General features: G+C 45.4%; 1 protein-coding gene and 2 long non-coding RNA genes across 5 annotated transcripts in view; 1 reads left to right on the top strand and 2 right to left on the bottom strand.

Annotated features, from left to right (window-relative positions):
• Window positions 1-6,987: 6,987 nt before the first annotated feature.
• Window positions 6,988-8,264, bottom strand: LOC116081417. The gene is made up of 2 exons (XR_004114881.1): window positions 7,986-8,264; window positions 6,988-7,249 (listed from the first exon to the last, which is right to left on the bottom strand). It is a non-coding gene; the product is annotated as an uncharacterized LOC116081417 (long non-coding RNA).
• Window positions 8,265-9,360: 1,096 nt separating this feature from the next.
• The window catches only part of Pfkfb3 (6-phosphofructo-2-kinase/fructose-2,6-biphosphatase 3), an 85,638-nt gene continuing 76,317 nt past the window's right edge, over window positions 9,361-18,681 (top strand). Inside the window, exon 1 of one of the 3 annotated variants that reach the window (XM_031357942.1) lies at window positions 9,361-9,446. Coding sequence is in view for 2 of the 3 variants with exons in the window: in XM_031357940.1 (XP_031213800.1) it covers window positions 16,508-16,523 (16 nt within the window). In the remaining variant the exon portion in view is untranslated. The other 2 variants (XM_031357940.1, XM_031357939.1) reach the window with 2 other exon arrangements.
• LOC116081418 lies at window positions 9,374-16,197 on the bottom strand. The gene is made up of 3 exons (XR_004114882.1): window positions 16,156-16,197; window positions 15,542-15,661; window positions 9,374-9,418 (listed from the first exon to the last, which is right to left on the bottom strand). It is a non-coding gene; the product is annotated as an uncharacterized LOC116081418 (long non-coding RNA).

Below are 18,681 nucleotides of genomic sequence, written 5' to 3'. Positions count from 1 at the left end.
CCCCCCCCCCCCCGCGCGAGAAATCCCGGTCCGCGGCACCCAGGTGCCCCTGAACTCTCCCCAGCAGGTGCCATCTCATTCCAGAAACCATGCAGCAGAGAGATCAGCTGCTCCACCCCAGAGATGGTGAGCCTGATTTCTGGGGAAAAGGCAGTCGGGCTCCTTAACTGTAAATAGGTCATTAAGACTCCATTTGCTAAGACTGAAGGCTGTGGGTTCCCAGGGGAAATAACCCCAAAGGACTGTGACGTCTTTGCCCTGACATGTGGCTGAAGGAGAGGACAAACTGGCCCAGAGAAGGACACTGTGGTAACAGCAAGCAAAGAGACCTAGATGTGGGACTCTGCTATGACCTTGTCTGGCTGAATATTCAGGTCAAGTCACTCCTCTAGCTGGGGCCAGCTCTGAAAATAGGATGAAGTCTTGCCTCTGAATCAAAAATTGTCAGAGTCAGGCTTCAGGGGGCAGACCCATCATCCCAGGCACTTGATAGCTAAGGCAGAAGGATCAGGAGTTCAAAACCTGCCTGTCTCAAAATTTAAAAAGGAGAAGAGTGTAGAGGGTGTATCCTGGGGCTGCAACTCAGTGGGCAAGCTCAAGTCCAGGACCAAGGGTTCTCAGCACCTTGAAAACACACACACACACCACCATCACCACCACCACAACCACCGACAACAACAACAATAATAATAACTTTTTAAGTTGTTGGGATTCTATGAGAGAAGCCCTATCAAGTCTCTGTGTCACATTGCACAACAAAGAAAATAGCCAAACGTGAGGCTACGCAATGGAAGGAAGTGTGTGCAAATGACATCTCATCAGGAAGTAGGTATCTGAATGTCTAAGGGGCTTCAAAACATCACTGGTGAAAGCTAAAGAAGCAGATAGTCAACCAGCCAACAGCACACAGCAGAGGTAAGTAAACACTTCTCGAAGGAGAACATAAGTCAGTCCACAAGGAGACGTGATACGTTCAACATCACCTCGAGATGAAATCCAATGCCACTAGGGGGCGCCACCTCACCCCAGTCTCAGTGGCTGCTATCATAAAGATGAACAATTTGTGCCAGTGAAGACAGAAAGAAAAGGAGACCCCTGTGAACTATTACTGGGAATATGAGTCGGCCATTATGGAGAACATAATGTACAGGCTCCTTAAGAAGGAAGAGCAGAGCTATCACAGGATCCACCATTCCCACTACTAGGGATTATCTAGTCAATGAAAATGAAAGCCGTGTATATGTACCAGGTATTATTTTCTTTGTTGTTGCTGCTACTGTTTTAGATGGGGACTGGCCTCAAATTACATATGCAGCTGAAGATGACTTCGAACTTCTGATCCTCCTGCCTGCCTTCCAGGTGCTGGGTTACAGGCAGGTGCTACCATATTTCATTCGTGTGCTATCAGGGGTCAAACCCAGGGTCTTGGGCATGTTAGGCAAGCATTTTACCAATTAAGCTGTAGTCCAGGCCTTCGTTTATTTTTGAGACAGACTTACACTATGAAGAACAAGCTGGCATGGAACTCACTGTGTTCCATGACTAACCTCAAATGCTTCCTGCTTTTCCTGCATCAGCGTCCAGAATGTTAACATCACCGGTGTACTGTGCCCTGTTGAAATCAGTATTTTTATTGTTGTTTTATGTTGTTGGTAATTTTTTTTTGAGACAGGATCTCACTCTGTAGCTCTGACTGGCCTAGAACTCACTCTGTAGACCAGGTTGGTCATAAACTCACAGAGATCTACCCGTGTCTGCCTCCCAAGTGCTGGGATTAAAGGCATATATCAGCAGCAACTGGGTCTTGGTAATTTCTTTTTTGAGACAGAGTCTCATGTAATACAGGATAGCCTTGGATTCAACAAGCAGCCAAGGATGGCCTTGAACTCTTGATTCTCCTGTCTCTACTCCAGTGCTGTGGTTCCAGGCATGTGCCACTACTGATAGTTGAAATCAGTGCTTTAGTATTTTTTTTAAATGATTTATTTATTTATATTTTTGTATATTGTCTGTCTGCATCTACGAGTTACAAACAGTTGCGAGCCATCATGTGGATGTTGGGTCCTCTGGAAGAATAGCAACTACTCTTAAGCACAGAGCCATCTCTGCTGCTCTTGAGTATGTACAAGAGATAACCACACTCACATGCCTGCGTTCGATGCAGTCCTATTTCCATCAGTTGACATTAAAGCTTGCCAATTGATGAGCAGATAATGAAAATGTAGTGTAGATCCACAACTGGATACTTTTCAGCCTCAAGTGAAGAGATCAGGAAAGCTCATCAACAGGACAGAAACAGAAGTCAGAGGTTCTGCTTTGTGATTACATCGGTGCAATAACAGGGACTGTGCCTATTATAAAGCTGAAAAGAAGTTTTCACCACAAAGAAACAGCAAGAAGTTGGGCATACAGGCCAGCGCCTTTAATCTCACCAGGAGCGCAGGGGCAGTAGAGTTCTGTGAAACCTAGGCCAGCCTGGTCTACAGAGTGAGTTCCAGGCCACCCAAGGATGGAGCAAGGCCCTGTTTATTTAATTTTATTTATTTATTTATTTATTTATTTATTTTGGTTTTTCAAAACAGGGTTTCTCTGTGTAGCCTTGGCTGTCCTGGAACTCACTCTGTAGACCAGGCTGGCCTTGAACTCAGAAATCCGCCTGCCTCTGCCTCCCAAGTGCTGGAATTAAAGGCGTGTGCCACCACCACCCAGCAAAGCCCTGTTTTTAAAATAATGAAGGAAAGAAGAAAAAAAGAAAGGAAGAGAGGGGCAGACCCAGATGTGGAAGTGGATGTCTGTTGTCTTAGCGCTCAGAATGCCAGCGCAGGATTGCCAAGAATTTCAAGGTAGCCTGGGGCACATAGTGAAACATTTTCTTCAAAAACAAAAACAAACCCGCAAGGAGTTAGCAAAGAGAAAGGGAGGCATTTGTGTTAAATGTGAAGTAAATGTCAGCCACTGTGTGTGTAAGGTCATGACATCAGGTGACCCCATTACTATGTGCAATTTTTATGTCTCAGTTAAATGTTAATTTGTAATTAATATAATTATTAATAAGTATGAGGTAATTAACATAACATAACTAACATATAACATAATAAGAAAGAAAAAGAGAAACCTTGGTTACATTCCGACCTAATGCATCCTAAGAATAGATGGGGTGCAGCCGTGAGTCCTATGTATCCTACTCCTCATGGTGACCCCATCTTCACAGCGCTCCATCCTGTGGTTTGATGAAGGTTGGGTAAGCCAGGTAAGCCCTTAAAGAGTTCCCAAGAGCCTTCTGTAGGTGATCTTTCTTTCTGAAACTGGGTGATGGTCCAGGGGCACACATTCCCATGAGCACATGGTTGGGCTATGCCTGTGGGATCAGCATTCAGTCAGTTCCCAGCACCAACCTCAAGCACCTTAACTCACTGCAGGCACACACACACACACACACACACACACACACACACACACACACGTAAGTATATAAATCTTTTTTTTTAAAAAAAAAATCTGTCTCTAGAGACCAAATGGTGACTTCTCCAACTTTGTCAGAGAAGAGGAGAAAGGATAATTAGTTACATCCCACCAGTCATGGAGTACATAAAAATTGTCATGGGTGGATGGATATAATATGGATGAATTGATTTACTGACAGCCTCTCAAAGTGCATACCAAATAGACCGTAACTTGCTATGTAGCCCAGGCTGCTGTGAAACTCAAAAGGCTCCTACCTCACCTCCTGAATGCTGTCATTACAGGTATGTGCCACTATGCCTGGCGTAGGGTTTGAGTTAGATGGGAGGATTTGAGAGAAATGTACTGTCTGTGAAGTGTTGTCAGACTAGGTCAGGCTGATGGAGGACATGGAGAAGCCCACAAGCTATCATTGTACAAGGCCTGTTCCTTCCCAGTGTAAACCAGCTGCCAACTGATAGCTGACTGCTTTAATAAATCACTCTCAGAAGAATGTAGAATTTCTAATGACCTCCTCATTTCCAGCCCTTGCTTACAGTTACCCAAATCAGCTGACTTGAAAGAGTTTTGCAGATATAGTTAAAGCACTAAGCAGTTGACCTTAGGATGGCCTGAGGCTGAGAGCTAGTGAGTTAAGAGGGAAAAAATGTCTCACGCTAGACTGGGATAGAGCTCAATTGGTAGAAAGCTTGCCTAGCATGCACAAAGCCCTGGGTTCCATCCCCAGAAGAGCATAAACTAGACATAATTACCTATGCCTGTAATCTCAGCACTAGGAGGTGGGGGAGGTGAAGGCAAGAAGATCAGAAGCCAACCTCTGAAGGAAGTAGCAATGAGTTGGAAGCCAGCCCTAGCTAGAGACTTTGTCTCAAAGGAAAAAATACTGAAGGGAAGGCTACCTCCCTTACAGCAAATGTTCTCTCTAAGTCAAAAGTGTAAAACAGTGTGTGAATTCAACACCTACTCCCTTGCACCAGACTACTATATGGCTTTGCCAACAGGATATTACGTGGCAAGAAACACAGCTTCCGGGGTGGTGTTGGGCCGACTACAAAGGGAACAGAAGGGTAAAGGAAGTGAGGTGCTCTTCCGTTTGGCTCATGTTTTGGCCAAACGAATTTTAGGGCTGGGATCTATTGTGTAGATAAGTCTACCTGAGTGAGGGATGCTTTGCACAAGTGACCATGAACCCATGGGTTCCCTCCAGTTCTCTCAGTGTGGCCTAGAAACAGCCATGTCATAAGCTAGAGCCTTGTTGAAGGCCAGGAATGCAGATTCCTAGAGGGAGATCCAGCTATCTGTTTAACCAGCCCTTTAGGGAGGTAATACACATTTCTACCCAGATAGAAACCTTTATCATAAGGTCCTCATGGGAACTGGGTCTGGAAACTGTGGCCTGTTGGACGGCTGGGGAAGGAGGCTTACAATCTGGGGCCAGTCCAGTTTGCATGGTAAGGCCCTGGCTGGAAATAACAATGTCAGAGGCAAGCACACACACACACACACACACACACACACACACACACACACACACACTAAGGATTTAGAGGTGTGGTTCAGATGGTAGAGTGCTTGCTTTGTGTGTGCAGAACCGATGCCCAACACCAAATAAACAGGGTGTAGTAACACTTGCCTGTGACCCCAGTGTCTAAGAAGTGAAGGAGAATTAGAAAGTCAAGGCCATCCTTGCTACCTAGAAAATTGGAGAAGCCTGGACTATTTGAGAACCCACCTCAAAACAAATAAAAAAAATTACTTCAGGGCATAAAAAATCATTTCACCGAAGGTGACGATTCTGCAGAGACAGAAGGAGCACTGGTGCAGGAAGCCTGGAGCCTGGCTGTGATCCCTTGCTCTTAAGTTGGATTTTAAATGCAGCTGTGATGAGCCAAGAGCGCCCAAGGGGCTTCTGATCGATAGGCATTAGACAGGGCAGATGCGGCAGCCGCACAATTGAAAGTGTGATGATGAAATTACATTTTCTGACTCATACTTTATCGTCAATAGGTCTCAGGACACGGTCTCAATCAAAAATGGCTTCATATCTGTTCTCCAGGTCTGAAAATCAGCAGAGGCTATGTGTCACACTTCTGCTGCTATTCTTTAGCCCTGGAGGGCTCAATAGACTCACCCCTCCTTGGCCATCCGATCTTTGAGAGTTTTCTTCCCTCCCTCCCTCCCTCCCTCCCTCCCTCTCTCCTCCCCTCCTTTCCTTTCTCCCTCCTTTCCTCCTCCTCTCTGTGTCTCTTTCTGGTTCTGTCTTATATAAACCCAGCTTGGCCTTGAACTTACTGTGTAACCAAGAGTGGCTTTGACCTTCTGATCTTCTTGCTTCTGTCTGTGGCTGAGGCACTGGCCACCCTACTTTGTTCTTAGTTTTGTTTGTTTAGGGAGATACTGATCTAACCTCAGGCTTTGTGTGTATAAGGCAAGCACTCTACTAAGAGAGTTGCATGGCAGCCATCACTGGGTGTTTTACAAGCCAGCTTCTCCTAGCAGGTGTCTTGTTACTTTCTTCCAGAAGCACTCTTTGAGTTTTTAAACACTTTCAGTAATCTTTGTTGACCAGTTCTAATTGGTAACAAAAGAACAAATGTTTCTAGCATCATTCATCAACAACCAAAATCTGAGGGGTGCTATCTGTTATTTGAACATGGAACAAAGCAGTCAGCTGCAGAGTTCTTTGTCTACTGTTCCCAGTTAAACAAACAACTTAGAGAGATCAGAATACATCAGACTGGCTTGTTTCATTCATAACTCTTCGGATTCTAATTATGTGGGGTTTCCTCCCTCCAGCAACTCAGTTTCCAACTCTCCAGATGCCAGCTAGGTATCCTACAATCCCATCCAATTCTGTTACGACCCAGAGAAAGTGCCAGAAGCCACAATCTGAAGGGCTCAGTCCCATAAGACCCAAGAAAGTGTTAGGAAAAGGGGGTGGGGGTTAACTAGAAATGTGGGTGGCTGGCGAGATGGCCGAGAGGTTAAGAGCACTGGCTGCTCTTCAAGAGGATCAGTATTCAATTTCCAGAATCTACACGGCAGCTCACAACCATCTATAACATCAGACCTGGGGTAACTCATGTCCCTCTTCTGGTCTATGTGGGCACTGAATAAACACGGTACATAAACATTCACTCAGGCAAAATACCCATACGTATATAATGAATACTTTAAAGTACTTGGGACATTGGTAAGATAATTCAGTGGGTAAAGGCACTTGCTATCTACTCTGATGGCTTGAAATTGATCCCTGTACCTCACACAGTGAAGAGAGAACCAACTCCCACAAGTTATCCTCTGGCTCCGTCTGTCTGTGGCACATGAGTGCCTACACACACACACACACACACACACACAAGTGAAATAAATGTAAGAGGAAAAGAAAGGAGAGCGTTGAGTACTGAGCCTAGCCATACTTCTGTCCAACGTGGCTATAAAGATCAAGTGTCCTGTTCTTCTGAAAACTCTGACTTCATTTATTTCTATGTTCAAATACTAGAATAACTCACAGAACTGGAGATGGCCATTAAGTATGATAACTTTTTATTGGGAAAGGTTTGAGTCAGGAGTGGCCAGTAGGGGATGTATATGATAGCTAAGTGTGGGTGAAGCAAGGAACTTGTCTGTCCTCTGGTCTTACCAACCGAGAATCGAACTGAATTCTATCCTCAGGTGTTTAAGTGAAGGTTTCCTGCAGAGCCATGGCTGATAAGTCATTCTCCATTGGTCACCAACTCTGCTCTCCCCACTGGTCTAGGAGTTTTGGCTGAGGGTACCAACTCATCTGAGAACAGAAATGACCATCAGTCTGAAGCTCTAGGCTAAGAACTTGGATGAACAACCAAATACTGTTTGTCTTCACAGGGTGAAACAATGTATCCTATGAATGGTACATTGTTCACTGGGGTGGAGGGGGCAAGCTGCAAGGAACTGCTTCTCAGCAGACACCTGCTCTGGCTCCACTATAGGAACTACCGTGGCACACTCATGCAGTCCGTGTAACAGGCCCCCAGCCCTTAGCACAACTGACTCCATGATGGAAGTACCATCCAGGCTATAAAACTCAGCAGGCAGACAGCACCCCCTGCCAAAACAAAAACAAGGACCTAATCCATCAAAGGCCATAGTTCTGGGAAAGTCTCTAAATGTACTAATCTTGCCTTTTGGCTTCTGTAGTTCCACGTCGGGCTAACTGTTCTTGTTAACTAAAGTATACCCAGGATATCATTTTTGTACTTAAAAGATCACTCTGAGAAAGGCTTGGGGCTATATACACGGTGATCCTGAGCATCCAGTCAGCTAATAAATACTTTCTATTGGCTTAAATCTATGTCCAAGTAGTCAGACATCTCTGGTGGATACCCCACAATAGTCTGTCTGGCATACTCTTTTTAAAAACATTGTTTTAGTGTGTGAGTGTTTGTGTGTGTGTGTGTCCGCGCACGCGTGCGCGCGCGTTCTGTAGGAGTCAGTTCTCTCCTTTTTCCCATCTCAAACTTCAAGATTTGAGTTGCTCATACCTATGGAGATGCTGTCTGCCATCTTTATGTGTGGCAGAGATCCACTTCAGGTAGCCAGAGCTGCCATGGCAGCAGGTAAATTTACCCACTGGGCCATCTTGCTGGCCTTTGACATACTCTTTATCTGGGTCAATTGACCTTAGATAATGTTGACTTTAGTAACAACCAAGTCCATGAGGCCCAGTTCACATCCGCTTTACATCATAATCAGAGGGGAAAAGGTCAGAGGAGCTGACTGTCGCTCAAAGAACAGAATCTGGATCTCTTCCCACACACCTCAGCTCCAGGCTCCCAAGACAAACTGGAATCCGTGTTATAACAGTGATCTGAGAGCTCACCACCTGCTCAGGCGAGATCGTCTTTGCTGTTTGATCGAAAAGCTCTATAACCGAATGCAATTGGTGAAAGCCAGGCCAGTAGGAACAGAAAGAAAGAGCGGAGCTTCATTACCCGCAGCAGCCAGCGCCCAAATTCTTCCCACAGCAACACTCCTTAAACAAAGCAAGTACGGGGGCATTCTTCAAGGGGTCCACATATCTAAGAAAGTACTTCATGATAGGCTCGTTCCTGCGCATGCTCCCAAAAGTCAGAGTTCATCCAGGGAAGATCATGTCCACATTTGGGGGAGGGGGGCATTCTTAGTTTAAGGTCTAGTACAGATATTTGAAAAATCGTCCCGGCAGAAAGGAGCACTCTGGGGCATGCTTAGCTCACATAATAAAGATGGTGGAGAGGGCATGCACAAATCATAAAGTTTTACATGGAAGAAAAGAGAGGTCACTTTGAAGGTGTGTTTCTGTAAGGCTCTTCCCTTAAAGGTGCCTATTTCATGCAGCTGCTAGTAAATCTTCATTCCCTCATTCCTGAGGGGTTCAGGATAGAGGTCATTCTTCTGAAGCAACTTTGCAGTGGAGTGGAGGGCCTTGTACCTGCATACTTAACTGAATGTAACTTTTTTTGTTTTTTAAAGTTACACTTATTTACTTCTATATGTGTGGGCCTGAGTGCCATGGCACATGCACGGAAGTCAGAGGACAGCTTTTGGGAGTTTGTTTTCTCCTGAAATGTGGGTCCTGGGATCGAACTCAGGCTGTTAAGTTTGGCAGAGGGTACCTTTACCCCAGGAGCCACCTCAGCCCTAAGTTGATTATGTTTCCTTGCTGCCTCAATTTCTACATTGGGGTGTTCTTTTTAGATCTCTAGTTCCCTGGGAAGGGACCTCCATACAACATTCTAAAGGGCCTACTCTTGAATTTCTCTTCACAGGCATCTCTGATGCAGGCTAGAGCAAGAGATAAAGAATTTTAATCAAATCTCATGAGCTTTTGACAGCGTTTAGGCACTGTAACCTTAAGTATACAATTGGTTCTTTCAGTTTTGCTAGATGACCGATGTCTCCGGGCTCTCTGTCACCTTCATTTCACTCCTGGCATCTGGAAAATCCAACAAACCATCTTTGAAGTAAGAGCAGATCCGTTGTATGTGTGTGTTTGTGTATGTTTTTTTTTTATTGCATTATAATGAGAAAAGTTACATGATTTCAATTTATCTGAATTTGTTAACATTTAAAAACATATTTTAAGTAAATAGAATTGCATCACATTCTTGTTCCTCTTTTGTACCCCAACTCCTCCCAGAGACCCCTCTTCAATACCTACAATATCTTTTTTGTCATATTCTTTAAAATTTATAAAATAGTACAATAATAAAAATGAGTATTATAAAAGTTGTTTGATATAAAACAACAATCAATTTAACAGTCTTATGTAGATGCTTGTCTACAGCAATACTGAAAATACATACGTTTTTCTCAATATAAATTTTAAATAACTCCAAATGTATTAACTGTATATTTCAAAATAATACATCACTACTAATATTTTCTTAAATGAACATAAATACATAAAGTGTTTTTGTTTGTTTGTTTTATATTTAGTAAAGCTTAAAATCTTGGCTCTTACTGTGGTAACGTGATACAAGAGTTACAAACGTAAAGCAAAGCATTCAGTCTTACTCTTTGTTGTTCTCTTACAAACCCCCTCCCAATTTAATTTTCTACATTTCTTTTGGGTATATAAATACTTTTAAAATATGTAAGCTGTTCTGAAAGCCATAGTATAGTGTAAAAACATGAAATAAACAATACTATTAATAGAGAGGCTGAGATAGGAGAAGCAAGATCTCAAGACCCTTATGTTGTACACAGCAAGATATTGTCACGAACAAACAAGCTGAAAGTGTATATGGATTGTATAATATTGGGCCTATTTCTCCAATTACCAAATTAGAAAGACCATTGGATAAATTTCTAATTCCAATTCTGTTTCTAAGACAGTCAATAAATTTCTAATTCCTCATATTTTTGGATTTCAATCAATTAGGATATGTTGGTAATATTAATTTCCATATTAAAATAATAAGAAAAAGTAATTGATACTTCCTGTTGTTTTTGTTGTAAGAGGTGGAATTAGGTTTGTGTGGATTTGTTGAAAGATTATTTTCTTGCTTTTACTAGGGTGTAGTTTTGCTCCTTATGTTGATGTTTTCTATCTATTATCCTTTGTAGGGTTGGATTTGTGGAAAGATATTGTGTAAATTTTGTTTTGTCATGGAATATCTTGTTTTCTCCATCTAAGGTAATTGAGAGATTTGCTGGGTATAGTAGTCTGGGCTGGCATTTGTGTTCTTATAGGGTCTTATAGGGTCTGTATGACATTTGCCCAGGATCTTCTAGCTTTCATAGTCTCTGGTAAGAAGTCTGGTGTAGTTCTGATAGGCCTGCCTTTATTGGTTACTTGACCTTTTCCCTTATTGCTTTTAATGTTCTTTCTTTGTTTAGTGCATTTGGTGTTTTGATTATTATGTGACGGGAGGAATTTCTTTTCTGGTCCAGTCTATTTGGAGTTCTGTAGGCTTCTTGTATGTTCATGGGCATCTCTTTCTTTAGGTTAGGGAAGTTTTCTTCTATAATTTTGTTGAAGATATTTACTGGCCCATTACCTTGGGAGTCTTCACTCTCTTCTATACCTATTATCCTTAGTTTGGTCTTCTCTTTTGCATCCTGGATTTCCTGGATGTTTTAGGTTAGGAGCTTTTTGCTTTTTGCATTTTCTTTGACTGTTGTGTCCATGTTTTCTATGGTGTCTTCTACCCCTGAGATTCTCTCTTCTATCTCTTATATTCTGTTGGTGATGCTTGCATCTATGACTCCTGATTTCTTTCCTAGGTTTTCTATCTCCAGGGTTGTCTCTCTTTCTGATTTCTTTATTGTTTCTATTTCAATTTTTAGATTCTGGATGGTTTTGCTCATTTCCTTCACCTGTTTGATTGTGCTTTCCTGTAGTTCTTTAAGGGATTTTGGTGTTTCCTCTTGAAGGGCTTCTAGCTGTTTACCTGTGTTCTCCTGTATTTCTTTGAGTGTGCTATTTATGTCTTTCTTAAAGTCCTGTATCATCATCATGAGAAGTGATTTTATTTTTGAATCTTGCTTTTCCAGTGTGATGGTGTGACCAGGACTTGCTATGGTGGGAGAATTGGATTCTGATGATGCCAAGTAACCTTGGTTTGTGTTACTTATATTCTTATGCTTGCCTCCCACAATCTGGTTATCTCTAGTGCTACCTGCCCTTGCTAAATCTGACTGGAGCCTGTCCTTCCTGTGATCCTGGTTGGGTCAAGCTGTCTCTGTGATCCTGTGATTCTGGGATCCTGTGACCCTGTGCTTGTTAGATCACCTGGGAGTGGAGCTTCCTCTGGGTGTTTTGGGGATGACTGCAGTTTATGCCCAAGGTCTGCTCAGGGCACTGCCCAGCCCAGACAGACCAGAAGCAACCCAAGCCACTGGGCTGGCAGAGTTCCTGTGTGCTTGGTCCCGCTGGTCCCAGTTACTTCCAGTGTTGGGACAGATGTTATGTCCTCCTCACCTCTGATCCTGGGCGTGTTTGCTGTGTTTTAAAGTCCATTTTTAACTTACACCTCCCTACTCTGGCTCAGCCCTTTATTCCAGTTCTGCTTCTACCCACCTGTGTAAGTGTCTACAGGGGCTGAGGAGGTAGCTCAGTTGGTAGAGTGCCTGACTAACATATAGGAGGGCTTGATCCCCAGCCACATCAACCAGGCATGGTAGGACATATAGGACACACCTATACTTCCAGCACTTGGGAACTGGAAGCAAGAAGATCAGAAGTTCAAGATTACTCTCCACCTTGTAGGGTGTTCAGGGATAGCCCAGCTGGAGATCTTGTCTCAAAAAGAAAAAAGAAAAAACCCACAAAACTGAAGATATGTTGAATCTTCCCGGGACAGCTGGCATGACTGTAAACACCATTTGTCAAGTTCTTTCCAGGCAGCACGCCTTCGACTGGCATTGTCTTTTCCCATGGGCACAAGTGGCCTCGCTGATGTTACTGTTCTAGCAGTTTGTACGTGAGACATTCACTCTGCTCTTCTCTAAATGTGAAGTCTCTGATGACTCCAAGACACTGGCTCTACAGTGTGTCTTTTCTATAGAAGTTAATGGAACTATAAGCAGCTTTCACAATTGCTCAGGCTGACTTTTCTAGCTTATCTTGCTCTTTTTGCCTCTGCTATGTCTTCCTCTGTATGTGATTCAGCAGGTTCATAGAGAGGTAGATGTGCCTGTGAAGCAGCTGGTTAATTTCTCCAGTCCAACCTGATGACTTAGCTGCACTATCACTCATTAGTTACATTTTTAAAAACATTTTTGAACAATGAAATATCATATCTTGTGTTATTTCCAGGCTCCAACTTCCCTTCTATCCCCTCTATACACCCCCTCCCAGCTTGTACCTTTTCTTTTTCTGATAACCCAGTCAATGTTTCCCATAAGTGCATAGATGTGGGACTATCCCCTGGAGCCTAGGAACCCTACCAGTGACACATTCCCCAGGCACAATGGCTCTCCCTTCACCAGAACTATCAGCTGCCAATAGCTGTTCACTAACAGTGCAGCCTGAATGGGATCTCATCTACCCCAGCTGTGCTAGACTTTGGCGCTTGACCTGGGCAGGTCTTGTGCAGGTGACCAGAGCTGCTGAGAGCTCATTAGTGTGACAGCCATACTGGGTCCCAAAGGCAGCATTTCACAATGCTCACTCCCTTCCTCTACTCTTACATTCTTTTGGCTTCTTCTTCCTCAATATCCCCAAATCATGGTTGGGGAGGGTCTTCTCGTTATTTTTAAGTCTTCCCTCTGATGTTCCCTACAGTATCCAGCTGGTACATTCATGGTTATTTACTATCTGGACCAGTCTAAGGACCTCTCTTCCTTACTTAATTTCATATAATATATATATACGTATGTGTTAATACTTGTTCTTTTCTTAATTCCAGAACCAAACAGAAATTCTGTCAGGTCAGTGTATAAGTAGCTTAACATTTCCCATTAGCTTTGGAATTGCTCTTGTCAACACACCATGAAGGGCCATTTGGCTTGCATAATTCTGAATTATAAGCTCCAAGCAGTCAAGAGAGTGTTACAGAGAATGACTAGGTTAAGTGTCTGGCAATGTGTTTAAACTCAAATGCTAATTGAGCCTGGTTTTATAACATTTGTCTACTACATGGTCATTTTTCTTCAGAAAGTTGGGAACCTGGCCTAGGGTCTCAATTGCCAGTGACTGCCCTGTAGTATAATAGATCTATTTCTAAGAGGGGAATAGGACATTTAGGAATATATAGAAATGATTTAGGGGCTGAGAGTGTATGAAGACTTGGATTCAAGTCCCAGCTCTGCATAAGCTGATCTTGGTGGTGAACTGCTGTGAGTTCGAAGCCAGTCTGATCTACATAGTGATTCCAGGGCAGTCAAGGCTACATGATGAAACCCCAGTACAAAACAAACAAACAAACAAACAACAAAAAGAAATATAAGTGACCCTGTACTTGGCCCTAAATGGGCTAGGTCTATATCATGCCCCTCCCCTCAAGGCTCAGGGATCTCTTCAGAAGAGGGTGGGGGGAGACTATAAGAGCCAGAAGTGGTGGATGACTTCATGAAAACAGCATTTTCCATACACAACAGGACTGGTGAACACATGAACTCACAGAGATACACAGCACACACAAGACCTGCAAGAGTTCAATCTGAATAAAACTGGGCAGTGGTGGCACATGCCTTTAATCCCAGCACTTGGGAGGCAGAGGCAGGCGGACCTCTGAGTTCGAGGCCAGCCTGGTCTACAGAGTGAGTTCCAGGACAGCCAGGGTTACACAGAGAAACCCTGTCTTGAAAAAAAAATCTGAATAAAGTCCCAGCACAGAGGAGAAGTGAGCACAAAGCTCCATCCCTAGCCAAGCCGCTATGTGAGATTGATGGATAGCTGCTGGGAGGGGCAGTCTGTTTTCTTCAAAACTGTGATACTGGCTGCATGGAAGGAATTGGGAGGAAAAAGAAAGGGGAAATTATGTAAGTGCATTTAAGTTTTAAAAATTATAAATATTTGGCTCTAATATTCAGTAAAACTCAGTATTTTAAGGTCCTTGTTCAAGAAGTAAAGATGCTGGGCATATTTGGGGTGCATGCTTAATTAAAGGTAATAGAGCATATATTCAAATGCATATAGTGGGAGCTAGAGAGGTGGCTCAGCGTTTAGAGGACTGCTGCTCTTCTAGTGGACCCAGGGTTGATTCCCAACACCCACATGGTAAAGCACAGTAAGTCTGGTTCTGGGGGATCTGATGCCCTCTTCTGGTCTCCAAGGGCACCAAGCAGATGCATGGTGCACAGACAGACAGACATGACACAACCACATTAAATAAAGAAGTAAGTAAGTATGTAAGTAAATAAATGAACTTTTAAAAAAATATTTTATTTATTTTATTATTATATCTAAGTACACTGTAGCTGTCTTCAGACAGCCCCGGAAGAGTGCATCAGATCTCATGGATGGTTGTGAGCCACCATGTGGTTACTGGGATTTGAACTCAGGACCTTCAGGAAAACAGTTAGTGCTCTTAACCACTGAGCCATCTCTCCAGCCCACAAATGGACTTTTTAAAAAAGCATCAAATGGGGGCTGGAGAGATGGCTCAGTGGTTAAAAGCACTGACTGCTCTTCCGAAGGTCCTGAGTTCAAATCCCAGCAACCACATGGTGGCTCACAACCATCTGTAATGAGATATGATGCCTTCTTCTGGTGTGTCTGAAGACAGCTACAGTGTACTTACATATAATAAATCTTTTAAAAAAAGCATCAAATGGCAGCAGGAACATTTTGGGCACATAAAGGTGGCAGACAGCAAAACCACTGGCTGTGCACATCTTTCATAAAAGATTTAGTTGGAGAAAAATAGTATAGGACATTTCAAAGGTACATTGTTATAAGAATTTGCCTCTGATTCACTCAGCTAACAATTCAGTGAGATGCCACCCCAGGCCAGTTACTTCTCTGTGACTTTGTCTTACTTCAAAATGAAGGATGGAATTTGGACTAGAGCCCATAAGACACAGCAGACCATGACACTGATTGTAATTAGGACAAGAAAGGACACCCCTCCCCCACAGTCACTCCACTCACATCCCCCACCCAGCTCACCTGGACAGGATTGTTCACTGCATGGAGAGCCAGCCTCTTGCCATTTGAATGGATGTTTTAAATACTAGGAGTTCAGGTGACTCCTCATTTCTTCAGAGCAAAACATAAAACAACACTTTCCTGCAAGGCAAAGGGGCGCACCCCAGGAATTCTAGCTCTTGGGGAGTGACAGACAGAAGGAGCAATAGTCCAATGCCAATTCTACTAGAGAATTCAAAGTCAGCCTGGACACGTGAGACCATATCTCAAAGAAACAAAAACAGAAAAAGAGAGGGAGGGAGGAAACAGAGCGAAGAAAAAAGGAAATACAAGGTATATATCGCATCATTTAACAGAAATTAATAGTCTTGAACTCCTTTCTGGGCTCACCGATTCCCAGCTTTCTGTGTACTGACTAAGTCAGGCTGCCTAGAAGGGGCAGCGGACCTGCCTCCAACCTTCAAGTACTGGGATTAATTACCGGCCTGATGACACCATACCCTGGCTTGGTTGGTTAGTGAAAACCTTAATTTAAAAAGGAGCCTGCTTTGGGATGTCTGGATCAATCAACTCTCCAGGCGTTTGCCTTGTTGTCAGCCTCACAGAGGCAGAATGGATTGAATAAAGGTGTCTACCTCCTCCTCCTCGTTCCCTAACTTTCTCCTGACAGATTATCAAACTGTGGGTGAGGAACGGTTTCAGACTCTGGAGAAACAAATCACTCATCCCTGTGACCTCACAGAGGAACATTTACATCAGGTGTGCCGGGCGTAGGCTCTGGGGGCTGGACACGGGAGCCGCCGCAAAGATGACAAAGTAGCTTACCACGAATACTGTCAAACATGGGTTTTTCTAGGCTGCTCTCTCGGCCTTTATTTAGTGTCTATACAAGTCAACCAGCTATTTGATCGTCCCAACTTCATTAAGGCAAAAAGAACAAAATTCCTCCAAGTCCCTTCCTTCGCCACACAGCGAAGGAACTGATGGATGAGCTCGTTTCCAGGTAGTAGTCTTCCATGCTTGGCCTCTGCACAGGCAGGCAGCTCTAGGCTGGGGCGGGACCAGGTCGCCCACCCCGGCCTCTGGGTCGCCGCCTGCAGGCTCCCAGAGCTCACGGGTGACGCGACTCCCGCGCTTCCTGCTACGCGACGGAGCCTCCTCCGCGCCGTGACGTGCCAGGCTGTGACCAAATATGTTCCTTTCCCCTCCCTCGCCGGCCCCATCGCCCGCAGGCCGCCCCAAGCCTCGGGGCTGCCACTTGGACGTCTGCCTGCTCCGGTGTCGTGGGCCAGCCCCCCGAGCAGCGTCCCCGGCGCGATGCCCTTCAGGAAAGGTAGGATGTCCCAGGGTCCCATGTAGGGAGACCCTGGTCCTCTCCGGGGTTCTGCCTTGCCTCCTCCCGCCCTGCACTGGCCATCCCGCCGTGCGTTTTGCCCCTTCGCTCTGCCCTCCAGCCTTTGCTCGGTCCGGGGCAGCCTAGTAGTGTCCGCGGCTACACCACGTGGATGCGGGAACCCCGGCCGGGCTGGGAGGCGGAGAGCGCAGCGCTATTCGCGGTACTTCTAGCGAACCCCAGGATCCTATTGCGTCCTGACCCGGGGATGCAGAGAGATCGCCAAGCCGAGGATCTTGGGGTTTCTTTCTAGGGAAACTTGTGCCATTCTGATGTCCGGACCTCGGCAGCCTGTGGCGGCCAGGACGGAGACTGCAGAGGGGAGGAGGCCGTGTCGCGCGCGCGCCAGGCAGATCTTATGCTAGTCCTGCCTCTGCATTGTCACCCTGGGGAAGTCATTTTTTACTCCGCACTTTTCAGTTTCCTGCTCAACAGAATGGGCACAGGAAGAGAGCCGGCTGTGGGAGGACCGGCAGGGCATAGGAAGAAGCAAACTGGTGCTCCTCTGAGGTCGGCCTGGCACGACCACACGCAGTGCCCGTCTAGGCTTTGCAGGATCTGCCCACAGCCACTGCTGCGTCTAAGCGCATTCCCCCTTGGCATTCTGCCCTGCAGGCCAGTAGATTCCCATGGCTCCCTGCGAGGGTCACCAGAGTATAATGGTCCCATTTTACAGGCAAGGTTATGGAGGTCCCGAGTGACTCTCCAAGTCACTGCTTAGAGCTGGGCTGGACTTGCCGTGATGCTCAGGCCAAAGCCTTGGAATGAGTGGGAGCGGCAGAAGTGGAGAGTGGCCGACGAACTTTCAAACCCAAACTACCTGACCTCTCTGCATTTTTGTTTGTGTTAAGAGGAACATTATGAAAGACCCAAGGCTCAGCAGGGCTCGGTGGCTGGCGTGTGCCTGTAATTCCAGAGCTTCGGCAGGTGGGGGAGGGATGGATGCGGGAAGATCAGAAGTTTAAGGCCTTCCTAAACTACAAAGCAAGTGGGAGGCCCCTTGGACTACTTGAGACCTTGCTCAAGACAAACAAAAACTGCCGAAGGCTCTCCCTCGGGGCCTACGGACTTGTGGGTGGACTGAAAGAAAGCGCGACTCTCCAGGTGCTGGGTCTGTGAAGCGTGGCTCTCCCAGCTGCCTCCTCCCACCGTTCTTGTCGAGCTTCTCTTCTTTCATAATTCAGGTGAATGGGCAGGTTCTTTCTGTGGTTGCTGGGAGGCTAGAGTGGCCTTTGTCCCTCACCAGCACAGAGTGCTAAGGTACCAGTCCCAGCTCTGGGCTATGAAGAGGACTGCCTGACACTCCTATGCTGCTGGAGATATGGAAATGGGGGGAGGGGGCATCGGTCAAAGAGCAGGGCTGAGCAGGGCTGATAACTTCTCTCAGCTGGTGATGTGTAAGCCCACAGCCACTGTCCTCAGGGTCCATGTTGACCCATGCATACTGTGGCCACTTTGTCCCTGGACTGTCTTTCTTGAGGGTGTCAGAGGCCTCATCTCACCTCATTAACTACATGGTGAAGAGTCACTGATCACTAGACTCCCTGTCCACCCCCCTCCCCCTTCCCCAACCTTCTCACTCCCTCTCTCCTCTCTCTCTCCCTCCCCTTCTCCTCTCTCTCTCCCTTCCCCTCTCCTCTTTCCCTCTCCCCTCCCTCTCCCTCTCCCTTTTCTCCCTCTGCTTCTTTCCCCTCCTCTCTCCCTCTCCCTCCTCCTCTCCTCTCTCCCTCTCCCTCCCTCTCCTCCTCCCTCCCTCTCTCTCCCCCTC

The sequence above is a fragment of the Mastomys coucha genome, unplaced genomic scaffold (assembly GCF_008632895.1).
Source record: "Mastomys coucha isolate ucsf_1 unplaced genomic scaffold, UCSF_Mcou_1 pScaffold7, whole genome shotgun sequence".
Lineage (NCBI taxonomy): Eukaryota > Metazoa > Chordata > Mammalia > Rodentia > Muridae > Mastomys > Mastomys coucha.
Note: the sequence above shows the minus strand (reverse complement) of the source record. Positions and strands in the feature narration are given on the sequence as shown.